We start from the raw sequence: 23487 nt of genomic DNA on the forward strand, positions 1-23487 counted from the left end.
CCGTAAAAGTAAAAATATATTTTTATTATTCATTTATTTATTTATTATGGTATGATTATAATATGGATTGTATTTACGTGCATGGTTGATATTTTGATTCGAATGATTAATATTTTTATGTGAAGGAAATAGTAGGGTATGATTATAGTATGGTTTGATATCGATTTGAATAATCTATGTTTTCCGAGAAGAAACAATAGTCCCTAGATTATTTGATTTTAACTCACTCTAGACCGGTCTCCATTTATGTTTTTTTTTCAGATTTGTATTTAGTTCTCCATGACTCTTATTCAAGAACTGACTCCTTCATCATCGGGTGATGTATTTGATTTGGTATGTAAATTGGTAAATCTTAGATTCTCCATGAGTAGTAATAGTAAATGTATCAGTTGTAAATTTTCCGAGTTTCCAGTCTCGCCTAGTTTTTCCGGTAGACCAAGTAATTTTGTAAAGTGTAACTATTAAGATAATTTATGGTTTTAATAATATTAATTTGAGATAAGATTTGTTTAAATCAGTGAGTGTCGGGGCTTACTACGGGTTTCGGTGGCCTTAAGCCTACCCATTCCTAGTCGGCCACGGGCCCACGTGGGGTCGTGACAAAGTTGGTATCGAGCTTAGGTTTAGATTTCCTTCGACCTAAGTTGAGATTTTTCTTGAATGCTGGAGTTAGGATCATGTCTGTCTTGTTGTTTTCATTGACTCCAGTGTCTCAGCCTTCACTGTTAGAGAGTCAGTCTTTCCTTTCTTGCGAGCTTGTCCTGGATGTTGTGCTGAGAATGAGCTTTGTAGCGATGGGAGGATCCGAAGCACGATAGACTCGTGGTGTTTCTTCAAGTGATTAGTGCAGTCTGCCTTTAGAAGCTCTGATTGTGGTTTCGATGGTGGGCACCGCAATCAGTTTTAGTGTAGAGCGTGGTTGCAGTCGTGTCATGAGCTGCCTCGTCATCGCACCAGGCATCGCCTTATTGAGTAGCGCCGAAGTTAGTGCCTGGGAAGTCGAGTAGATGTCAGAGCTTTATGGTTGATTTTTGTGGTTGTAAGAAGCTTAAGAAAGGTGGCAGGAGTATTTTCGGATGCTCGGAATCCAGAGAAACTTAAGCGAACATTATTTATTTTTCTAAGTAGGACAAGTGTTTTGAAATACAATATTGCGCCCAGTCCCGTAAGAATGCATATGGCATTTCACTGTTAGGCATACATAAATTCATTTTAGGACATGCATCATACATTGTGCATTGCAACCCTTGGTGATAGGGGCATCATCACCCTGGTGCGCGATATTGTAGAATTTTATATAAAGAGAAATGGCTAGAGATTTTACGATTTTGTAAAAGTGTTTTTCAAGATAATAAAGTTTTTATCAGTGATGATTATAAAGTAAGTAAAGATGTAATTTTTTAAAGTAAATAGTATTAGCTTGAGAATTCTCTGGATGACGAGTAGTTGCTGAGAGAGTAAGTTTGTGGAGCTGTAGGCCCCATGTTAGATAATAAAGGACGCTTTTGGATTTTAGTCAAGAGGAATCTTGTGTCAGGATGGCATGGTTTATATCGGTTGATGCGACTAGATGGATGGTATGTCATAAGTGATGTGGTTTGGTAAGAAAATAAGGTTGTGAGAACCCTTGGTTTTGTCGGCAGGTTGGTGAGGTGGCATGTAAGTTGGACTTGCCGCCAAGTATTAGTAATGTTCTCTGAGTTCAAATCCAGTTGTTTGTAAGTCTGAGCTGAGGAAGTGTATTTTCGATCCTTTGCTCGTGTTGGACCCTTAGTGTGTGGAAGCAAGTGAAGATTTGGTTTCCGAGGAATAGTAAGTGAGGATCGCGGATTTTTAGGTTCGCCAGTTTTATTTAAGGGTTTTATTGATGAGTCTTGTGGTTTAGTTTAGTTTCTGCCGAGGAAAAGTTCCCGAGAAGCCGAGTGGAGATGAGAGGTTCCTAATTAGTTTCAGTCGTAAGTGAAGCCCCTTTTCTTTTAAAATTCGAGGTCGAATTTTTTTTAAGGGGGGGAGAATGTAACACCCGGAATTTTTTTTATATATTTAATAATGAGTTTTTATTTAAGTTAATTTTAGCTTCATTATTATTGGGTTTAATTTGAAATGATTTAATGAAAAATTTAATATTAATCAAATAAATGAGTTATTTTCTATACCCAATTAGTTTGAAATTTTAAGAAATTATTCAAGTAAACTATTTGAGAAATGATTATATTTTGGTTATTCAAATTTTCCCAAATGCATATTTATATAAATAAAATTATATATTGGAAAATTATGATAGAAATTATAAAGGATGTTTTTATAAAAAAATTTTGGAAAAATTGGTATTATAATTGATTAGTAGTATTAAATTTTAAGTTGGAAATTGATTATTTAATTTAATTGTGTGTAGGATTTAATTGGAGGATTATTTTGGAATAAGGATTGAAAGTATAATGTTATTTTTATGGGGTTTTAATGGAAATTTGTGAGTTTGGTATTTTCGTGAAATAAATATGTCAGGGGTATATTTGTAATTGTGTATTTTCAATAATTCGGATTTGGCCCAAATTAAATAGTTAGGGGCTTAATTGAAAGGCTAAAAAGAAGTTTGGGGGTTAAATTGGAATTCGCAGGGATGAAATTGTAAGTAATTAAGAAAGTTGAGGGACCAAATTGCAATAAAGAAAAGTTCAGGGGTCAAACGTCGATATTGAAAGGAAAGAAATCGGGAAGAAGAAAGGAGGAGAGAGAGAGAGAGTCGACGGGAAGAGAGTGAGGGCGCTGCAGGCGTCGGTGGCGGCCGTCGGGCGTGGAGCCGGCCCGGAGGCGGCGTCTTGTTGGCAGCGGCAAGCAGCGGCTCGTGAGGCGGAATCGCGCGACGTGTGGCGGCCTTCGAGCGTCGTTCCGTTCCGGTGGCCTTCCACGATCTTGGTGGCGATCGGCTCCCCTTGGAGAGAGCTTCCTTTTAGCGGCCGGCTTTGGTGGCCGGGAGGAGAGAGTTCAAGTGGAGGCAGCCCGTTTTTGGGCTTTTCCGGCAAGCTCCGGCGAAGGATGGACGATCGGAGGACGTATCCCGACTCTCCTCATCTTAAGCTTCACGATGGCACTAGTTTCGTGGGGATCGGGTTTCGTTTGCAAATCGACGGCCGTGATCGTTCGCAAATCTCTCCGGATGGTCGGGTGTCAGATCAGAAAATCGGAAGCGGGGATCGTCATCAGCGTGTCGTTGTGAGTCCGATGGTGTGTTCGGATCGTCGATCGGACTCCGGCGGCCGGAGGCGAGTCGACCGAGCGATCGAGCGTCTCGGTAATTATCTTTGGCCCGTTAATTTTAGAAATCCTTGATTTTAAAATTTGTGTTTATTGGATGGTATTGAGTATTTGATGATTTTTATGAGTCAAAAATAATTGTCTGTCAGTTGCCTGCCTTGTGTTTTGTGCTGTGTGGCGGAGTCGGGAAATAGTGAAGTTTGGGGACCCGACTCCCGTTGTTTAAATTGTTGGATATTTGGAGTGTTTTTCTGGTAGGTCCTGGACCCGTTTTTACGGGGGTAATGTTCGTGTTGTAGGGGAGGTTCTGCCGAATTTTCGGTAGTTCTTGAGTCGAGATTCTTAGACAGTCAGTCCTAGGAGTCTAGACCTAGGATTAAAGATCGATTGTTTCAGCATTTTGATAAATTATTTTCCGTGATTAGATCTGTTCGTTCGGCTCGCTCCAACTGAGGCACCAGAGCAGAGCTAGGAGGTCGCCCAATCCTGTGAGTTAAAGTCATTTAATCATTACACTATTGCTAAGTCTGATTTAATATGCTATTTTGAAAGTTCATGCATAATATGATTATTAGTATCGCAAGATAAATGATTTCACTTGATTATTAATATTTGAAATAATATAAATATTATTATTAGTATGTTATAATAAGATAAGCGTTATTATTTTTTCCCTCACAAATTGCACGTTGTTTTACCTTAAATCTTTAATCTTCATTTCGATATGTGTTGGTTGAGTTCATCAGATAATGATATTTATTATATGTGATGATTGCGAATTGGGAAATGTGGCTTGTAGAACATGCCGCCTGATGGGTTATATCAGGACCGCGTGCGCACCGGTAATGATTATGGATATAAGGTTATTATGGATTTGTCTGCCCTGATCGAGCTTGCTCTCTGGGCTGAGTTCAGTTGATTGCCGGAGTTAAGGTCCCTGATCGAGCGATGCTCTCTGGGCGCCGGCTTATTTGGAATTCAAGTGTTCAGGCTGGAGGTAAGGACCCTGATCGAGCTTGCTCTCTGGGCGCCAGTCTTATTGGATTAAGAGAGCCAAAATGGCTGTTAGATTTTGGGGTTTAGGGTTCTACCGAGCCACTCGTCCCGTAAAAGTAAAAATATATTTTTATTATTCATTTATTTATTTATTATGGTATGATTATAATATGGATTGTATTTACGTGCATGGTTGATATTTTGATTCGAATGATTAATATTTTTATGTGAAGGAAATAGTAGGGTATGATTATAGTATGGTTTGATATACTGATTTGAATAATCTATGTTTTTTGAGAAGAAGCAATAGTCCCTAGATTATTTGATTTTAACTAACTCTCGAGACTGACAGTCTCCATTTATGTTTTTTCGATTTGTTAGTTCTCCCGCGACTCTTATTCAAAGAATCCGACTCCTTCATCATCGGGTGATGTATTTGATTTGGTATGTAAATTGGTAAATCTTAGATTCTCCGCAGTAGTAATAGTAAATGTATCAGTTGTAAATTTTCTGAGTTTCAGGTCTCGCCTAGTTTTTCTGGTAGACCGAAGTAATTTTGTAAAGTGTAACTATTAAGATAATTTATGGTTTTAATAATATTAATTTGAGATGAGATTTGTTTAAATCAGTGAGTGTCGGGGCTTACTACGGGTTTCGGTGGCCTTAAGCCTACCCATTCCTAGTGGGTCACACGGGCCCACAGGTGGGTCGTGACAATTTTATTATATTATATTGAATTATATAAATTAATAAAAATAATTTATAATAACTAAAAAATTTATAGTTTAATTTTCTTTAACTCAATTCTATTTATTATTATATTTGTAAAATTTATTTTAAAAGTAGAAATTTAAATTTACATTCTACTAACAAAAATTTCTAATTTCAAATATCATAATTATAAATATTATAATTATTTAACTATTAAGAATAATTTTAAGATAATAATTATTTATTATAAAATTTAATTATATGATATCAACTTAAGTCATTAATAAGTTTGAATAAGGATAAGGATGTCCAAATAAATAAATAAAAAATCAAATCAGCTTTAAAATAAAGTTGATACAATCAGTAGCTGATTGAGACTAAATCAACTATTAACTGTTACTTTTTAAGTCTTTACTAAACACTTTAATATATAGCTGTATCAAACCTCCGAATCAAATATTCTCTTAATGTGAAAAATGAACTAAATAATAAGTGAGTATGGATTAAAATTAAGTGGATTTTGAGAAAGAAAAACTAAAGAAACCAAATAAATGAGTAACAAATGAGGAAAGGGAACTCAAATTTGAAATCTTCCTCAAATTAAAATATGCATATATTATATGTCCCCATCTATACTAAATTGATAGATGATTGACACATATTTATTAGTTTTAAATGATAAAGCACGTGTCAATCATCCGATATTAAAGTGTAAAATACTCATATATACATGTTATTTTCCTATTAATTGTGGTGTATACACCAAACCTAGTTAAAAAGTTAAGCATGTAGTTGCAAACTGAACCAAAATATCAATAAAAAAAAAAGGTCTAAAACACAATAATTAATTGGTCAAATTATTTTGCCTAATTCTTGCATGAAGTTAGTAAGTCTAGGCTATACTTAAAGCAAGGAAGATGGTTGGGTTTTAATAATCTTCCTATCAACCATAATTTTGACTAACTGGTCCGCAAGATTATGTAAATATTTGGCAGAAATATGTGGAAAAAAAACCTTTTTCAAAAGATTTATTTTATTTTTCCAATTTACAGAAAATAAATAAATGCTCGCATATTTTTAATTTACACTTTTTATTTGATGTGGTATAAAAGAGGTCAAATTTACTATTTCATATTTTTTGATAAAATTAAACAATTGTCTCAGCTTAAATTCTGAATTTAAATGAGTTCTAATAATTTTTAATGAACAATTTAAACAATTACAATATAAGTTTTTCTTTTTATTTTTCTAAAATGAGGAACAAGAATTTTCTTACAATTATGAGTCAATTCTTTTTCTCTAGATACTGATTTAGTATATGATTTATGAAATAATAATATTGTGTCATTCTTCTTATAAAACCATTGTATGTATATATGTTGTCAACTTTCTCTTTGACAGTACCAGTGACTTCTGAGAGATTAAAATGATAGGATTTATGTGGTGGTTTTTAATTCAAAACTCAAAGCCAAAAAGAATTCATTCAAAAAGTTAAGCTATTAAGTAAAGTAAGAGTTTTAAAATTTTTAATATATGACCCATATAAATGCTCCTTTATACTTATCAAAAGCTTGACAAACATAAATTCTTAATTAATAAGAAGCCTATAATTGGTATATAATAGAGATGACAAAAGCTCCATATTCAAAATTCGAATTCGAGAGTTTGATTAAATTAGAAGCATATCATCTGTCTGTTCTTATTTTATTTTATTTTTTTCAAATTTGGTGGTTGTTGGTTTAAAAGAATTGGGGACAAAAACCTTGCCTTGGATGTCAACTATTGTCATGCAAATTGCACATTATCATATTACATGACAAAGATACCAATGCATCCCAACTCATCTTCAAATTTTGACCCGAATCTTTCAGAACCGCGGTTTAGTAGCCGGTTTTGCTTACTTTTGCTCATCCTTTTTGACTTCAAAGTTGCCTATATAATACCTTCTCACTTTGTGTAGAAATATCACACAATCTTAAGCAAGGTAGCCTCACACTAGTTGGCTAATAAGTACACTAGAAATGGCCATGCAATATTTGTTAGTGTTTCTTTGCCTTAGCTGCATGGTTAGCACCCTGGTGCAAGGCCAAGGCACTAGAGTTGGGTTTTATTCCACAACATGTCCTCAGGCTGAATCCATTGTCAGGACAACAGTCCAGTCTCATTTCAACTCTAACCCTACTATTGCACCTGGGTTACTCAGGATGCACTTCCATGACTGCTTTGTGCAGGGGTGTGATGCTTCAATCCTCATTGATGGATCCAACACAGAGAAAACAGCTCTACCAAATCTTCTACTTAGAGGATATGATGTCATTGATGATGCTAAGACCAAGCTTGAAGCCGCATGTCCTGGAGTTGTTTCCTGTGCTGACATTCTAGCCCTTGCTGCCCGTGACTCTGTTGTTTTGGTATGCATATTTAGTTTGGCTCCATTTATGCAGCTTTGCCTTTTTCTTCTTTTCTTTTTTGTGCTTATTTAATTTTACCATATATGTCTCGGAGTTAGCCCACTCTCAAACAAATATTCTATACTAGTTTAATACTTTTAAAACACCTCTACGTAAATGCTTTTCATATTTTAAGCATAAATAACCACATATAAAAGTAACTGAAGTTGAACTCTAGTTCTTTCGATCGTAGAGGCTTTAATACCGTGTAAAAGTACTAAATTGTTAAATGATAAAATTAGCTTTACATCTCTAACAGACACTAAAAATGCTTATTTGTGTTGATTATTTAGACAAATGGACCGACTTGGCCTGTACCCACTGGACGCAGAGATGGTAGGGTTTCATTAGCATCCGATGCTGCAAATTTGCCTGGATTCACCGACTCAATTGATGTACAAAAGCAGAAATTTGCAGCTTTGGGTCTCAACACTCAAGACCTTGTCACCCTTGTCGGTAAGATTTTTCATTTTCTTTTTTCTTCTGTATAAATAAATATATATATATATATATATATATATATATATATATATATATATATATATATATATTACAAGATAAACACCTGATTATTATAATACACTAACTTCCATTTGATTTTTGTTAATAGGTGGACATACTATAGGAACTACAGCTTGCCAATTCTTCAGTTATAGACTATATAATTTCACTACAACTGGAAATGGTGCTGACCCATCCATCGACCCAGCCTTCGTTCCTCAACTACAGGCACTTTGCCCACAAAATGGCGATGCTTCAAAACGTATAGCACTGGACACAGGCAGCTCCAATAGGTTTGATGGAACTTTCTTCTCAAACTTGAGGAGTGGCAGAGGCATACTTGAATCTGACCAAAAGTTATGGACTGATACCACAACAAGAACCTTCGTGCAACGTTTCTTAGGTATTAGAGGGTTGGCTGGCTTGACCTTTAACATAGAATTTGCGAGGTCCATGATCAAGATGAGCAATATTGGTGTTAAAACTGGTACCAATGGTGAAATTCGCAAATTATGTTCTGCCATCAACTGAAAGATTTTATTTATCTACTTACTGTCAGGCGAAGTCTGAAAGTACTGATTTATTTTTAATTTTCCGAAACTAATATGTAAAATTTAAGATTTTTATGTACTTATTATCAGGCAAAGTCTGTAAGTATCAATTTTATCTCTTTTCTATTCGAGGTTAGGGTTTCAAAATCTTATTCCTGCGATCTCTCCTAATGTTCTTTTAGGATCAATGCGGAAGCCGATAAGATTAATGGAAAAAAACAATATGGGTCCTGTAGCAAGAAAAAGAGGCATATAAAAAGGGACAAATTGGATAAGAATTGCCTATTTTTTCAAACCTTAATGCATATGTTAGTATTATTCTGCTAAATCATTTGAATGGAAAAGCTTTGACTCTTATGATATCTAATTTGTCGTCATTGAGTGGATCCAGGCATGCAAAGACAGTAGACTTTGTGTCTCATCGATCCTCAATTATGAGAGCCAAAATGACACCAATGATTGTAACGCGCAATTCCATAAATTATAGTTTCTGTCCATTTTTTATTGAGAAATTCTTTAAGTGATTCAATCTGCATAGGTCAATAGAAATAAGCTAAATAAACTAATAACATCATATTATTAAAGTAATTAATCATAAGATTTTTAATTAAATATGATAAGTTTATGTAATTATATAATGTTATATTATAAATAATATGTCTTTCTTTCCAGAGCTAAATATTATTTACCCTATAAGGTTTGGTCTAATAAACAAGTCGGTCTTTATATTTTTTTTATTATATCAAAATTTTCTTGAGTTTTAATAAAACTAATTACTATGTCTTCCATATTAATCAAAAGACTAAACTGGTAATTTAAGATCATAATTTGATTCTTGAATTTATTATTAAATATAAAACTCGTCTAAAATTAATTTTATTATTAAATTAGAGTAAAATCTTATTTTTAGTACAAGTTAGTTTTAGTGTTTAATTAAAATAATAAATTTGATATTGTTTTCATTTGTTTATATATTAATTAGCATAATCTAATCCTAGAAAGATTTTAACATATTAAGAATACTTATTTTTATTTAATATTATTAAATTACTATGTAGATTAATTTTAAAATTTTAAATAAAATAAATAGTTAAAAGTTATTATTTTTATTAGACACTAAAAATTAAACTATATTAAAAATAAAAATTTTACTTGTATTAATCTCCTTTGAATAGTTGATTAAAAATTTCATTTTTAACACATAAGATTATTATAATCTTTTTCATTGATAGTAGACTTGTCAACTTTAACATTTCTTCTATGAAACTAACTGGTTTCTAAATTATTTCGCTAGATTAAGATATAATTATTCAATTTAAATTTTACTTTTAATATAATTTAGATATAACGTATAATAAAAATAACAACAGAATTGTATTTTTTAATAGAAATATTTATTTTATATTAATAACTAAAACTAATTATATAGTAATTTAATAATATTGTAAATATAAGTAGTTTTAAAATATTTAATTTTTTTAAAATTAAATTGTATTAAAAGTAAAAAATTAGAGTAATAAAAAAATATTAATTAATTAATTTAATTAGACAATAAAACTAATTTGTGCTAAAATAAGATTTTACTCTAATTTGATAATAAAATTAATTTTAAACAGTTTGATGCATGATAATGAGTTCAATGATCAAATTATAATATTAAATTACCAGTTTTGTCTTTCAACTAACACGGAATGTGATAGTAGTTAGTTTGATTAAAACTTAAGAGAATATTGATATAATAAAAACACTTGAACTAACTTGTGTATTAAATCAAACCTCAAAAGATATTTACCCTTTTTTATATTATTAAATGTACTTATTCATAATATGGTAGATTCACTTTTTCTTTAATGGAAAATGAATTAATATTAGAAATCAACTCAAACCTCAAGAGGTATTTACCATTTTTTTCTATTATTAAATTTATTTATTCATGATATGGTAGATTCACTTTTTTTTATAGAAAATGAATTAATGTTAGAAATCAACTCAAAACGACATCCTTCAAAACAAGAACCTCCACCTCAGAAGGCGCCTCTTACATCAAAACAGTTTTTTCTAAGTGATGGAATAAGCCCACTGGGCCATAAAATGAGCAACCTGGTTGGCTTTTTAGGAACATAATGAAAAGATATTGACCTAAATCAACTAACAGCCACTCTAAATTGTAACTACCCGATTTGTAGGTCAGACCGACTTTAAAAAATAAGAACGTGTAAGATTACTGAACCCATAGCAAATTTGATTATAATTAATAATTTAAATAAAATATATTTTTATCTAATATGTCAATATTTGCTCAAATAATAATTATCACACAATTATTTCATATATCTCAAAAGTTATTTCGGGTTAACATTGCTAAATCGAATAATAAATACTGTGGAGTATCTAAAAATTTAAATAGTTAGAAATACAATAAAAAATGATTACGTTGAACCCTAGGGAGGAGGAAGTCAGGCTGTCAAAAGAGAGAAGCTGGAGAAAGATGTTACTTGAAAAATTAAATTTGAAAATATCAGTTTCGAGAGTAAATTAAAATCATATAATCTAAAAATATAAATATAATAAAATAATAGAATAATTATTTAAAAAATAAATATAAATATGGAAATAATATATCACACATAAAGTCAATAATTTTTAAAAATTTAAATTTTTATAAAAATAGGACAAGACTATTAGTAGAATTCTAGACTCAAATTCTATTAGTCAATAGGCTCTCTTAATTCCAATAAGATTGGTGCCCATAAAGCAAAGCTCGACCAATGCCTTTAAATTCAGTTTGGTCAATTAATTACTAACACATCCATTCAGAGAACTTTGTTTGACCAGAGACTTTTCCTCCGACAACTCTGAATTTCGTAAGCCTAGAGAGCTATGCTCGACCAGAGCACATCACATGCATATATCTTTATTATCTGTTTCTGATTTACACCGGTGCACACACGATCCTAGTGCAACCCATCAGATAGCATGTTCTATTGTCATTCTCATTCCGAATTATATTACAATTATAACAACAATAATAAATAACGTAACGTGAATCACAAACAAAATCATGATATTATTCAACTTAATATTAAGTGTTAAAATTAAATAGCATCAGTTAAAATAGATATAGAAATCAAAATGTAGTATTTATAATAATAATAATAATAATAATAATAATAATAAAATAACGGTAAATAAGATAATTAATAATAATGATGGTGATAATAATTAAAAATAATGATAATAATAATAATTGTAAAAATGATAGTAATAATAATATTATTAATTAAATAATATCGAATTTAAATAATGACATGAGGATTACAAAATTCATTATATCACTTTAATTCACATTTATGATGAATCCTCTAATTATTTTTATGTCTTCGACAGAGCTAACTGAACTGTGGAATTATCTATTCATAGAAATAATTTAATTAATAAAATATTTTATAATTAATCCTAACTCTAGACTTTTAGAATTAGACCGTCTAGAAATTCTGACTATTCCTGATTTGAAAATTCCACCGAAAACTCGATAAAACCTTCCCTAAAATATGAATGTTTACCCCATATAAAATAAGTCTAAGAACAATACAAAATTAACCAACTTAATTATCTCAGTCCACAATTCGCTCATAACTAACTTTTCAATATTTAATTAATCATTCACAACCAATTATCTATCAGTAAAATTAATCCATAATATTATATAATTAAGCTATTAACTAATTATTTATAATTTATTATTAGTTAACTAAATCATTATCAACAATATTAAATAATATTTTCAAGTCTAAAGGTTTTATACTGAGATGAAAACCCGCGTATCTCAGTAACCCGCCTAAAAGTACAGGGGTTTGAAAGCTGGTATTTTCAACGGCGTCGGAAATCGGATCCGAAGGTACCCACGCATAGCTTGAGAAGCGTAAAGTCCAAAAATGCAAAAATCTCCGCCTTGAGCTCACCTGAAGCCACCAGATCAAAGCTGGAAAGTTTAAGCCCAATGAGGTTATTGCAAGGTTGTCAACGATGGAGAGGCTTGGTCTTAGGGTTTTGAGCGGCGAGTGTCCAAGTCCGGGGTTGTTTGACCAAAAAACACCAGTAAGGTGATGAAACAGCAGCAGCAACAGGTAACATCTTTCTTCCCTCTTGCTTCAACGGTTTTCCGGCGAGCAAAAGGAGGGAAAGGGGTCGCCGGTGAGAAAAAAGGAAGAGAGAGGAAAGATTGGTTACTGGCTAATGATATGGGCGGAAAAAATGGAAGAAAATTGTTTGGGACTGTCATACAGGTGGGGGAAGAAGAAGGAGAGGGGAGGGGCTGATTGGGTAAGTTTTCAATAAAAAAATTCCTCTTTTAGTTCATGAACTAAGCTTAATTATATAAAAGTCCCCCAATCTAAGTAGTTGAACATTTTTTCCCTTAATTTGTTTGTATAAATACACACACATACATGTATTCTATAATTATTTATTCATATAAGCCTATACCCAAGCACCCATTTGGAATAAAAATATAACACAATTAATTAATTAAAATAAAATTGAATTTACTTTTAAAATCATATAGCAAAATTATGAAGTTATCAAAATTCAAGCTAACATAATTTATTTTGTGAAATTAGAATTTAATAATTTTTAAGATAATTAATTAGTAAAATAAGTTAATTAATTATTCAAATTTAATACCGAAAGAATTTATATACTAAAACACCCCTAAGAGACTAATGAAATTAAAATCTAAAAATTACAAGGTATTACATCCTCTCCTTTAAAAAATATTTGTCCTTGAATTTGAAAGGAACAAGACTTACCTCATGACTAAAATAGATAGGGATAGAAATTTCTAATCTCCTCCTCGGTCTCCTAAGTACATTCCTCGGTAGAATGATTCCGCAACAAAGCCTTTACCATCGGTATAATCTTAGAGCGAAACTGGCGAACCTAAGTATCTACAATCATGACAGGCTGCTCCTCATAGGTTAAATCTTCACTCATCTCTACACACTAAGGTTGCAACCCATGCGATGGATCTAGAATATACTTCCTCATCATGGATATATGGAACATCGAATGCACATGCGAGAAATTCGGCAGTAAATCCAATTTGTATGTTACTTCTCAAATCTTGTTACTAATCTCGAAGGGTCCCACATTACATAGGACTAACTTGCCCTTCTTACCAAACCCATCATGCCTCGCATATAAGACACTTTCAGGAATACGTAACCTCTGATATTAAACTCTATGTGCTTCCACTTTGGATTCGCATAACTCTTTTGCCTACTAAAAGTTGTCTTAAGTCTCTTGCGGATGAAAGAAAGCCTTTCATAAATAATTTGAACCAACTATGTACCTGCTAACTTGCTCACTAACTTCTTCCCAATACACGGGTGATCTATATTTCCTTCTATATAATGCCTCATAAGGAGTCATCTCAATGTTTGCATGATAACTGTTATTATAAACAAACTCAATCAAGGGCAAGTACTAATCCCACTAACTACCAGAATCCGTAACACACATCCTGAGCATATCTTCCAATGTCTAAATTTTTCTTTCCGACTGGCCATCGGTTTTGGGATGGAAAGTTGTGCTGAAGTCTAATATAGTACTAAGCTCTTCTTATAGCTTCCTCCAAAACCTTGAAGTGAATTGTGGTCCTCTGTCAAACACTATCAAAATAGGAACTCTATAAAGACTTACAATTCTTTCCAGTTACACTATCGCATACTTAGCCACTGAATAAGTATCTTCATGGGTAGGAAGTGCACTGACTTAGTCAACCGATATATTGTTATCCAAATAGAGTCATACCCTGCCGAAGTCTTAGGCAAACCCAACACAAAATCATGGTAATTCTTTCCCGCTTCCACTCTAGAATAGAAAGTGGCTACAATAACCCTGACAGCTTCTGGTGCTCAAGCTTAACTTGCTGGCACATCTAACACTTGGAAACAAACTTTACAATATCTTTCTTCATCTCGTTCCAACAATAAATGCCTTTAAGTCATGATACATCTTAGTAGAACCTAGATGAACACTGTAAGCTGTGCAATGAGCCTCTTTTAAAATATTCTTCTTGAGATTATCCACATCGGGAACACACAACCTAGTGCCCATCTTGAGAGTCTCATCATCATCTATAACAAAATCATCGGCTTAACCCTACTACACTTCTTTTTAGATTTTCCTTAGCTATGGGTCCTAACTCTGAGATCACTTGATTATGTCAACAAGTACGGGCCGATCTTGAAATGTGCCAACAGTACTCCTTATTCCAATACCTCTAATTTAATCCATGATCGTACAACTCATGCAACTCTTTAGTTAGAGGTCTTTTTTCCCAAGCTGATATGAGCAAGGCTATCTGCTGACTTTCTGCTCAAAGCATCTACCACCACATTTGCCTTATCGGATGGTAAAGGATAGTATAATCAAAATCTTTCAGAAGTTTCAACCACCTTCTTTGCCTCAAATTCAACTCTTTCTGCTGACATTTATGCTTCAAACTCTTATGATCCATACATCTTGCACCTCTTCCCGTACAGATAGTGCCTTTAGATCTTAAGAGCAAAAATTACAAGTGCTATCTCCAAGTCATGAGTGGGATAATCCTATTCATGTCTCTTTAATTGCCTGGATGCATAAGCCACTACTTTACCATGCTACATCATAGCACAACCCAGTCCCATATGGAAGCATCACAATACATGATGAAACTATCGGTTCTAGACAGCAAAGTAAACACCAGAGCTGAGGTCAAACAATCCTTCAGCTTTTGGAAGCTCCTCTCACAAGCATCAGTCCATTTGAACCTAACATTCTTCTGAGTCAACCTAGTCAAAGGCGTTGCTATCCTTGACAAATTCTGCACAAATCGATGGTAGTAGCCTACCAAACTGAAAAAGCTGCAAACCTCTGTCACTGTAGTTGGTCTCTGCAATCAGTCATTGCCTCCACTTTCTTGAGATCCACTTGATTACCCTCTTTGGACACCACGTGTCCTAGAAAAGCTACACTCTCCAACTAAAATTCGCATTTGGATTATTTAGCATACAAATGGTGCTCTCACAAAGTCTGAAGTACCATCCTCAAATGCCACACATGCTTTTCTTTACTTTTGGAGTACACTAAGATTTCATCAATCAATACGAGGACAAAGCGTTCTAAAAATAAAATCTTAAGACGTTAATATTATTTAAAATTATAGTAGTTAACACAACATCAATATAAATTAATTGTGATAATGAGATAAAAGAAATCTGACACTGCAAATAGTAATGAAAATTTTATACTAGTAGTCAAAACGGGCTTTATAGCTAATAACTTCTCAATCCATCTTATATATTGTTTTCACATATTTTATTTTTATTTAAATTTTATGCCAAATGATTAAAGTAATAGTATACTGAAATTAGCAAGATCTTGATTATTTCTTTAATGACCTATCTATAATAAAATTAAATATAATTTCATTTATTGTAATGTTAAAATTAAGAGAAAATAAATAAGAATGTATATTTAAACTCATGCGGCAAAATTTTAAATATCATTTTCATTAGCATTCATTAATTCATATAATATTCATCTAGCACTTTATGATAATTTTTCATATAGCATTGGTTTTTATTAATTCATATAATATTTATGTGGTATTTAATAATAGTTTCTTTTAAAGTAGGCCAAGAATATATACAGCTTGCCAGATGGGATACTTTTATTGGCCTACCAAAAAAAAAGTAAAAAGAAAATGTATGCATCCTTATTTATTTTTTTCCTTAATTTTACATTAGAATAAATGTAATTATATTTAATTTATTGTTAAGGAGTCATTAGAAGAATAACCAAAATCTTGCTAATTTTTATTAAATATATTACTTGATATGAAACACAAACAAAAATAAAATGTGTAAAATTAAATATATTACTTGCTAATTTGAAGTATTATTGAAGTTGGATAACAATTAATTTCTAATTAAAATATATTTTCTATTTCACAGAAACTCTATTCTTTTTGGAAATATGATTTTTTAATAATTAAATAATTGACGACAATTAAATTAACTCTATTAATGTTAAATCGAGTTTTAACATCAAATTATAATTTTTTACTTATGATAATTAGTTTAACTTTTATGAAGTTCTACTAGAATTAGTATCTAGTTAGGAGATTCCTAATTAAATAAATAATTATTACTAGATATTAATAACTCAATTAATAAATAACTATTTTTAACCACTCCTAATAAAATATTATAAGTAATCAAACAAGATAAAGTTGAATAAGCACAGCCAAAAAAAAATTATCACATCAAATATGCATGAATCATATTGTTAGCCATTTTTTAAAACTCATACTTAACTTTGTTTTACGTTAATATTAATAATTAAAAGTCAATAGAATTAAAAAGAAAAAGAATTGTTTTAAAAAAAATTGTTTGTCTTGTCTCTTGACAAGCTTTGTATGTCTTGTTTCTTAACAAATTTTCTTTATAAAAATTATTTCTTATTTTCTCTTCTTTGTTCCCATGACACATGCAGAAATGAGCGAGATTGAGAATTTGTGTGCGAATATGATGTTGGATGAAGAGGAAGAGGATGGGGTGGAGATTGAAGAACCGGATGTCGAAGAGACCGAGGTTGATCTACGTTGGACTCTAGTGGAACAATTCTTAACTTCTAAAGTAATTAACTTTAGTTTACTGAGGCAGATGATGGCCTTTTTATGGCGTCTGGTGAAAGGTGTGTGCATAAAGGAATTGGAACCTTCTCTTTTCCTATTTCAGTTTTTTCACGAACTTGAGATGAAGCACATGATTGAGGCAAGTCCATGGACGTTTGAACAACAGGTCTTGTTGTTCAAAAAGTTAGAGATGAATGAACAACCAACAAGAGTTCTCTTATTTCATTTCTCCATGTGGATTCAGGTCCATGACCTTCCTATAGGATTCATGTCGGAGAGGGTGGCAATGCATATTGGAAATTATGTGAGAACCTTTGAAGAGGTTAACCCGAACAATTTTGGAGGGATATGGCGTAATTATATGAGGATTCAAATCATGTTTTATGTTCAAAACTCCTTAAAACGGAAGAAGAACAAGAAAGCGGGAGGTGATTGGGTTTAGGTCTCGTTCAAATACGAAAATCCTCCTACCTTTTATTTTATTTGTGGCCATTTTGGTCATTGGTGATAAGTTTTGCCCAAAGTTTTTTTATAACCAAACTACTTGTATTGAGAAGTTGTATGGAGTTTGGTTGAAAGCTCCTACCACAAGATCCTAAAAGCAAATTTGGGAAAAGTGGCTCCGCTCATTGCTGTTGGTTAGGGAGGAAGGAGTGGTGGAGGAGGGAAGGATAAGATGTTTATTGATCATAATACCTACATGGTAACTTCCATGACTCAAGGGACTTTAGCGAAAGATAAGGCTATCATGGTAGGTAGTGAAAAGGGGATTTTAGTTAAGAAAACAAGGCTATACTTGAAAGAGACAACCTAAGAATTAGGTTTTCATTATTGTATTTTGATATCAAAAAAGAGATACATCAGCCTTATATTTATACTCATATGTAAGACTTTGATAGAAACTAAATAACAACCTCTTAATAGCTAGACTCTAAATTTAAAAGATAAATAGTTATCATATCCTAACAGCCCTAACAACTCTTCTAGAAACAAAATCTCAATACTCCTCCTCGAGTTGGTGCATAAATATCATACATGCTCAACTTGCCTAAACACTTAAAGAACATGTGATTCAAGACTGCTTTGGTAAGGATATCAGCCAACTGATCTTCAGAACAAACTTTAGGCAATTCTATGATATTCTCATCCTCTTTGATAAAAAATCTGTCAACCTCTACATGCTTTGTCCAATCATGTTGTACTGGATTATAAGCTATATCACATGTTGCTTTATTGTCATAATACAATCTAACTGGCTGCCTCGGTGCATAACTTAAATCTTCCAAAATTTATTTTAACCATAAGGCTTCACATACACCAACAACCATTCCTCTGAACTCAGCCTCTGCACTAGACCGGGCAACAACATTTTGCTTCTTGCTTCTCCATGTCATAAGATTTCCACCTATAAACGAAAAATATCCTGCAGTTGATCGTCTATCATCGATTGATCCAGCCCAATCAGCATCAGTATAAACCTCTATGTTTTGCCAATCCATATGTTGAGTGAACAAAATTCTTTTTCCAGGTTGCAGACTTCAAATACCGTAAGATTCTTATGACAGTATTCATATGTCTTTCTCCAGGATTATACATGAATTGGCTAACAATACTTAAAGCATACGCAAGATCAGGTCTTGTGTGAGCTAAATACATTAATCTTCCTACAAGTCTCTGATATTTTCATCTATCAACGGGTACTTGGTCTACCTCAATGCACAACTACAAGCCTTCCTTAACTGGTGTATCAACTGGTTGACATGCTGACATTCCGGTTTCATGCAATAAATCTAATGTATACTTCCTTTGGGATAGAAAAATTACTTTCTTTGATCTTGAGACTTCGATCCCAAGAAAATATTTCAAGCAACCTAGATCTTTCATTTTAAACTCTTTGGACAAGTATTCTTGTAAATGCCTTCCTCTCTTCTGGATCATTTCCTGCAACTACCATGTCATCCACATAGATAATGAGAGCTGTGATCTTCCCATTTGCCTTCTTTATAAATAAGGTGTGGTCTCCATTATTCTGATAATATCCAAAAGCTTTCATAGACTTTGAAAATCTCCCAAACCATGCCCGTGGAGATTGTTTCAGTCCATACAATGATTTCTTCAACTTGCAAACTTTCCCATTCTGCATTGTTGACATACATCCAGGTGGAAGCTCCATATAGATTTCTTCAGATAATTCACCATGTAAAAAAGCATTCTTAACATCAAACTGATGTAATGGCCAATTCAAATTTGCAGCCAAGGATAATAACCCTCTCACAGTACTAATTTTAGCTACGGGAGAGAAGGTTCTGTGTAATTAATCCCATAGGTTTGAGTGTACCCTTTTGCTACCAATCTTGCTTTGAATCGTTCGATTGTGCCATCTGCTTTATACTTTATCGTGTAGACCCAACAACACCCCACTAGTTTCTTTCCTACTAGACAATCAACAAGCTCCCATGTTTCATTCTTTTGCAAGGCTTTCATTTCATCATTCATTGCAGCTTTCCATTTTGGATCAGATAAAGCTTCCACCTTTGTTAGGAATAGATCGATGAGATAATTGATTTGTGATGACTTATTTGATTCTGACAGGTTATGATTTGACACAATAATGACTCATTGGGTATTAACTTTACTAGAAATTTCAGGCTCATAACTAAATTTAGGAATACCTCTGGTAGATCATTCTGGTAATTTTTTTTCTCGGTGGATCGGGTTCAGGAATTGGAATATCTTCAGCAAGTGATTGGCGTGGTATTTCAGCTTAGGATTTAGGGTCTTCTTCACTTGAGGACTCTTCTTCAACCGATGGAGTTAGATCTTCTTGCTTAATACGTATCCCATGATTTTCTGAGTGATCACCAACACCATTATCAACCACTTCATACTCCTCCTGAAATTGATAATCTAATGTCTGAATTTCTTCTTGTTTCTCCTCCGGAAATTCAGACTCAAAATACATCATATTTTCATGAAAGACTATATCCATGGATATGAACATACGTCGAGTTAGAGGATGATAACACCTGTACCCCTTTTTATTTGTTGCATATCCAAGAAAAACACATTTTATTGCTCGAGGAGTAAGCTTATGGCGGTGATGTTTATGAATATGTACAAATACTACACAGCCGAAGACATGAGGAGGTAAGTTTGATGTTGATAGAGTAGCTGTAGTATTATTAAGGACTTGAAAAGGTGTCTAAAAATCAAGAGTCCGTGAAGGATTTCGGTTAATTAAATATGCAGCAGAAGAAAGAGCTTATCCCCAATATGATAATGACATTTTTACATGAAGCAATGAGGCACGAACAACTTTTAGTAAATGCTTATTCTTCCTTTCAGCTACCCCATTTTGTTGGGGTGTATAAACACATGTACTTTGATTAACAATTCCATTTTCTTCCAAATAATGCTTCAATTCAGAGTTATGGTATTCATCACCATTATCGTTGCGAAGCACTTGAATATGTGCATTATATTGAGTCTTAACATGTGTGTGAAATTTCTGAAACAATGTACTCACATCACTCTTAGATTTCATTAAGCACACCCAAGTCATCCTTGTGTAATCATCGATAAAAGTAACAAACCAACGAGATCCCCCTAAAGTTGAAGTTTTAGATGGACCCCAAACATCAGAATGAACAATCATAAAAGGTAAATGACCTTTATTAAAACTTGATAAAAAAGAGCTTCGATGACTCTTGGCAAGTTCACAAACATCACAATAAAAAATAAAAACATCAATGTTGTTAAACAGACCAGGAAATAAATTTTTTAGGTAGCCAAAAGAAGCATGTCCTAGTAGTCTATGTTGCAACCAAATTTCTGCTTCATTTTTTTCCTTCTTTGGACCATCTATTGCAAACGCATGATGCAACTTGAAAGAAGTATTCGATTGCAAGTCCAAGTAGTACAAATTCCCTAGCCTAATACCACAGCCAATCTTCTGTTTCATTTGAATATCCTTAAAACAACGGAAATTAGGCCAAAAAATAACAACACAAAACAAAGCTGATGTTATTTAGGAAACAGATAAAATGGTGTAATTTAATGATGGAACAATTAAAATTGAGTCTAAATTTAAAGAATTTGTGGCAGTAATAGATCCTTCTCCAATAATTGAAACCTCATTACCATTTGCTACCGAAACAGATTTTTCTAAGGATGGTCTAAGTTTCTTAACCTGTCTAGAATCAAAAATCATATGATTTGAAGCACCAGAATCAATTATCCACGTACTATCACAGATGTAGAAACAAAATCTCAACACTATCATGGTGGGTAATAAGGAGGAGTGGTTATGCTAGTTCTGGGGAAGTTAGCAAGGAAATTACTTTGATTATGCAAGACAACAATGTTGAAGATGGTAACTCTTTTAAATCAGGCTGCTACGCAGAATGAAGTAGCTGTTGACATTGACATAAAGATGAGAAGGACTAATGAGGCTAAAGCTTCACAACCAAATGGGCTAGAAGTTGTTATGGCCAATGACCGCCAACAACCATGACTACCCTTAGTTGGAATTACTGTGGGCTGGGCAACCCACAGGCAATTCAATTACTTAAGGACATAATAATGTCTGATTTTATTTTTCTTTGTGAAACGCTGTGTACTAGAAGTAAGATTGATGCAATAAAATCTATTTTAGGTTGCAATGGTTCTTTTTGTGTGGATTATGTTGGTCATAGTAGTGGGTTAGCCTTTTTATGGAAAGTTCCAAATTCTGTAAAATTGTTAGCTTCTCTCGTAATTTTATTGATGTGGAAGTTCAGTTAGACAATCATTCTCTTTGGCGTCTAACGGGTGTGTGTGGTGTGCTGGAACATATAAGACGTCATCAAGCTTGGAATATGCTTATTCAGCTAGCTTCGAAATCGACTCTCCCTCGGTGTTGTATTGGGGATTTTAAGGACATCTTGTTTAGTCACGAGAAGAAGGGTCGTGTTCCTCATTCAAACTGGCTTTTACGTGGCTTCCATGATACTATTTCTGTTTGTGGTCTCTATGGTTTGGGGGTATCAATTCACGTGGGAAAGAGGCCGAAGAACGAAAAATTTGGTGGAGGAAAAATTGGATAAAGCGTTGGGTTCACAGAGTTGACTGCAAATCTTTAAAGAAGCAATAGTGTGGAATTTGGAAGTCTCTACATCAGATCATCTTCCCATTTTCATGGACCCAACTGTGTCTTGCTTTATCCCTCAAGTTCGTAAGTTCAGGTTTGAGAATAATTGGCTCAGAGTGTCTCAATGTATAACAGTGGTTAAAGAAGGTTAAAGTGGCTCTATTCAATAAAGAATCATGAATTATGGTCAGTCTCTCCAACAATGGGGATCTAGTCTTGCTGCAACTTTTAAGACCAGGTTGTCTTACTATAAACAATGCATTTTTTTACTTCAGGGCAGAACTGACATGTCTTCGATGTTAGAGTTCGAGGAAGCACGACGTCAATATCATGAAATCCTTGCTCAACCTGAAATATTTTGGAAACAAAGGTCGAAACTATTTTAGCTACGGTAAGGAGATTCCAACACTCGATATCTCAATGCTGCTGCAACTTCGAGAAACAAGAAGAATTCGGTTAAAAGAAGTAAAGATAGTTCAAGCCTTTGGTGTGATAAGGATAGTGGTCTGGGTACTATAATTTTAGAGTATTTTCAAGATATTGTTACTACTCAAGGGATTAATCCTGACTATATTACTCCTAATGTTACGAAAGTGGTAAACCGATGACCATAATCAGGTGCTTCTTGCTCCATTTTCGACAAATGATGTTAAGGATGTTCTTTTGATATGCACTCTGATAAAATCTCCAGTATGGATGCTATGAATCCAGCTTTTTATTAGAGGTTCGTGGGACACAATGTTTCTAAGGCTATTCTTCAAATGGTTCAGAATTGTTCTATCGCGGAAGGCTTGAATGATACTTTTAATTATGCTAATTCTCAAGAAGAAAAGGATTGAGACAATGGGTGATTTATGTCCAATTTCATTGTGTAATGCTCTATAAAATTCTTTCTAAAATGCTTGTTAATCGTTTAAAGAGAATTCTTCCCTATTTGATTTCAGATTCCCAAAGTGCTTTTCTCTCGGGTCGTATGATTTCCGATAAACTTATGGTGGCCTATGAAGTCATGCATGGTCTTTAAAGGAAAAGGCAAGGGAAAGAAGGGCTGGTGGCTTTAAAAATTGACATCTCTAAAGCCTATGATCGTGTGGAATGGCATTTCCTAAAGAATATTATGTTAAAGTTAGGTTTTGATGGAAAATGGGTGAAGTTAATCAGGATGTATATTTCAACAGTAAGATACCATGTTCTACATAATCAAGGGTTCTTGGG

General features: G+C 33.2%; 1 protein-coding gene across 1 annotated transcript; it reads left to right on the plus strand.

Annotated features, from left to right (window-relative positions):
• The first annotated feature begins 6913 nt into the window (after nt 1-6913).
• Nucleotides 6914-8595, plus strand: LOC8258720 (peroxidase N1). Its single transcript, XM_002528448.4, has 3 exons — nt 6914-7373; nt 7706-7868; nt 8023-8595. Exons 1-3 carry the CDS (start codon nt 6984-6986, stop codon nt 8442-8444), a joined length of 975 nt encoding a protein of 324 aa, XP_002528494.2. The 5' UTR covers nt 6914-6983; the 3' UTR covers nt 8445-8595.
• Nucleotides 8596-23487: the final 14892 nt, after the last annotated feature.

This window comes from Ricinus communis, chromosome 9 (assembly GCF_019578655.1).
Source record: "Ricinus communis isolate WT05 ecotype wild-type chromosome 9, ASM1957865v1, whole genome shotgun sequence".
Lineage (NCBI taxonomy): Eukaryota > Viridiplantae > Streptophyta > Magnoliopsida > Malpighiales > Euphorbiaceae > Ricinus > Ricinus communis.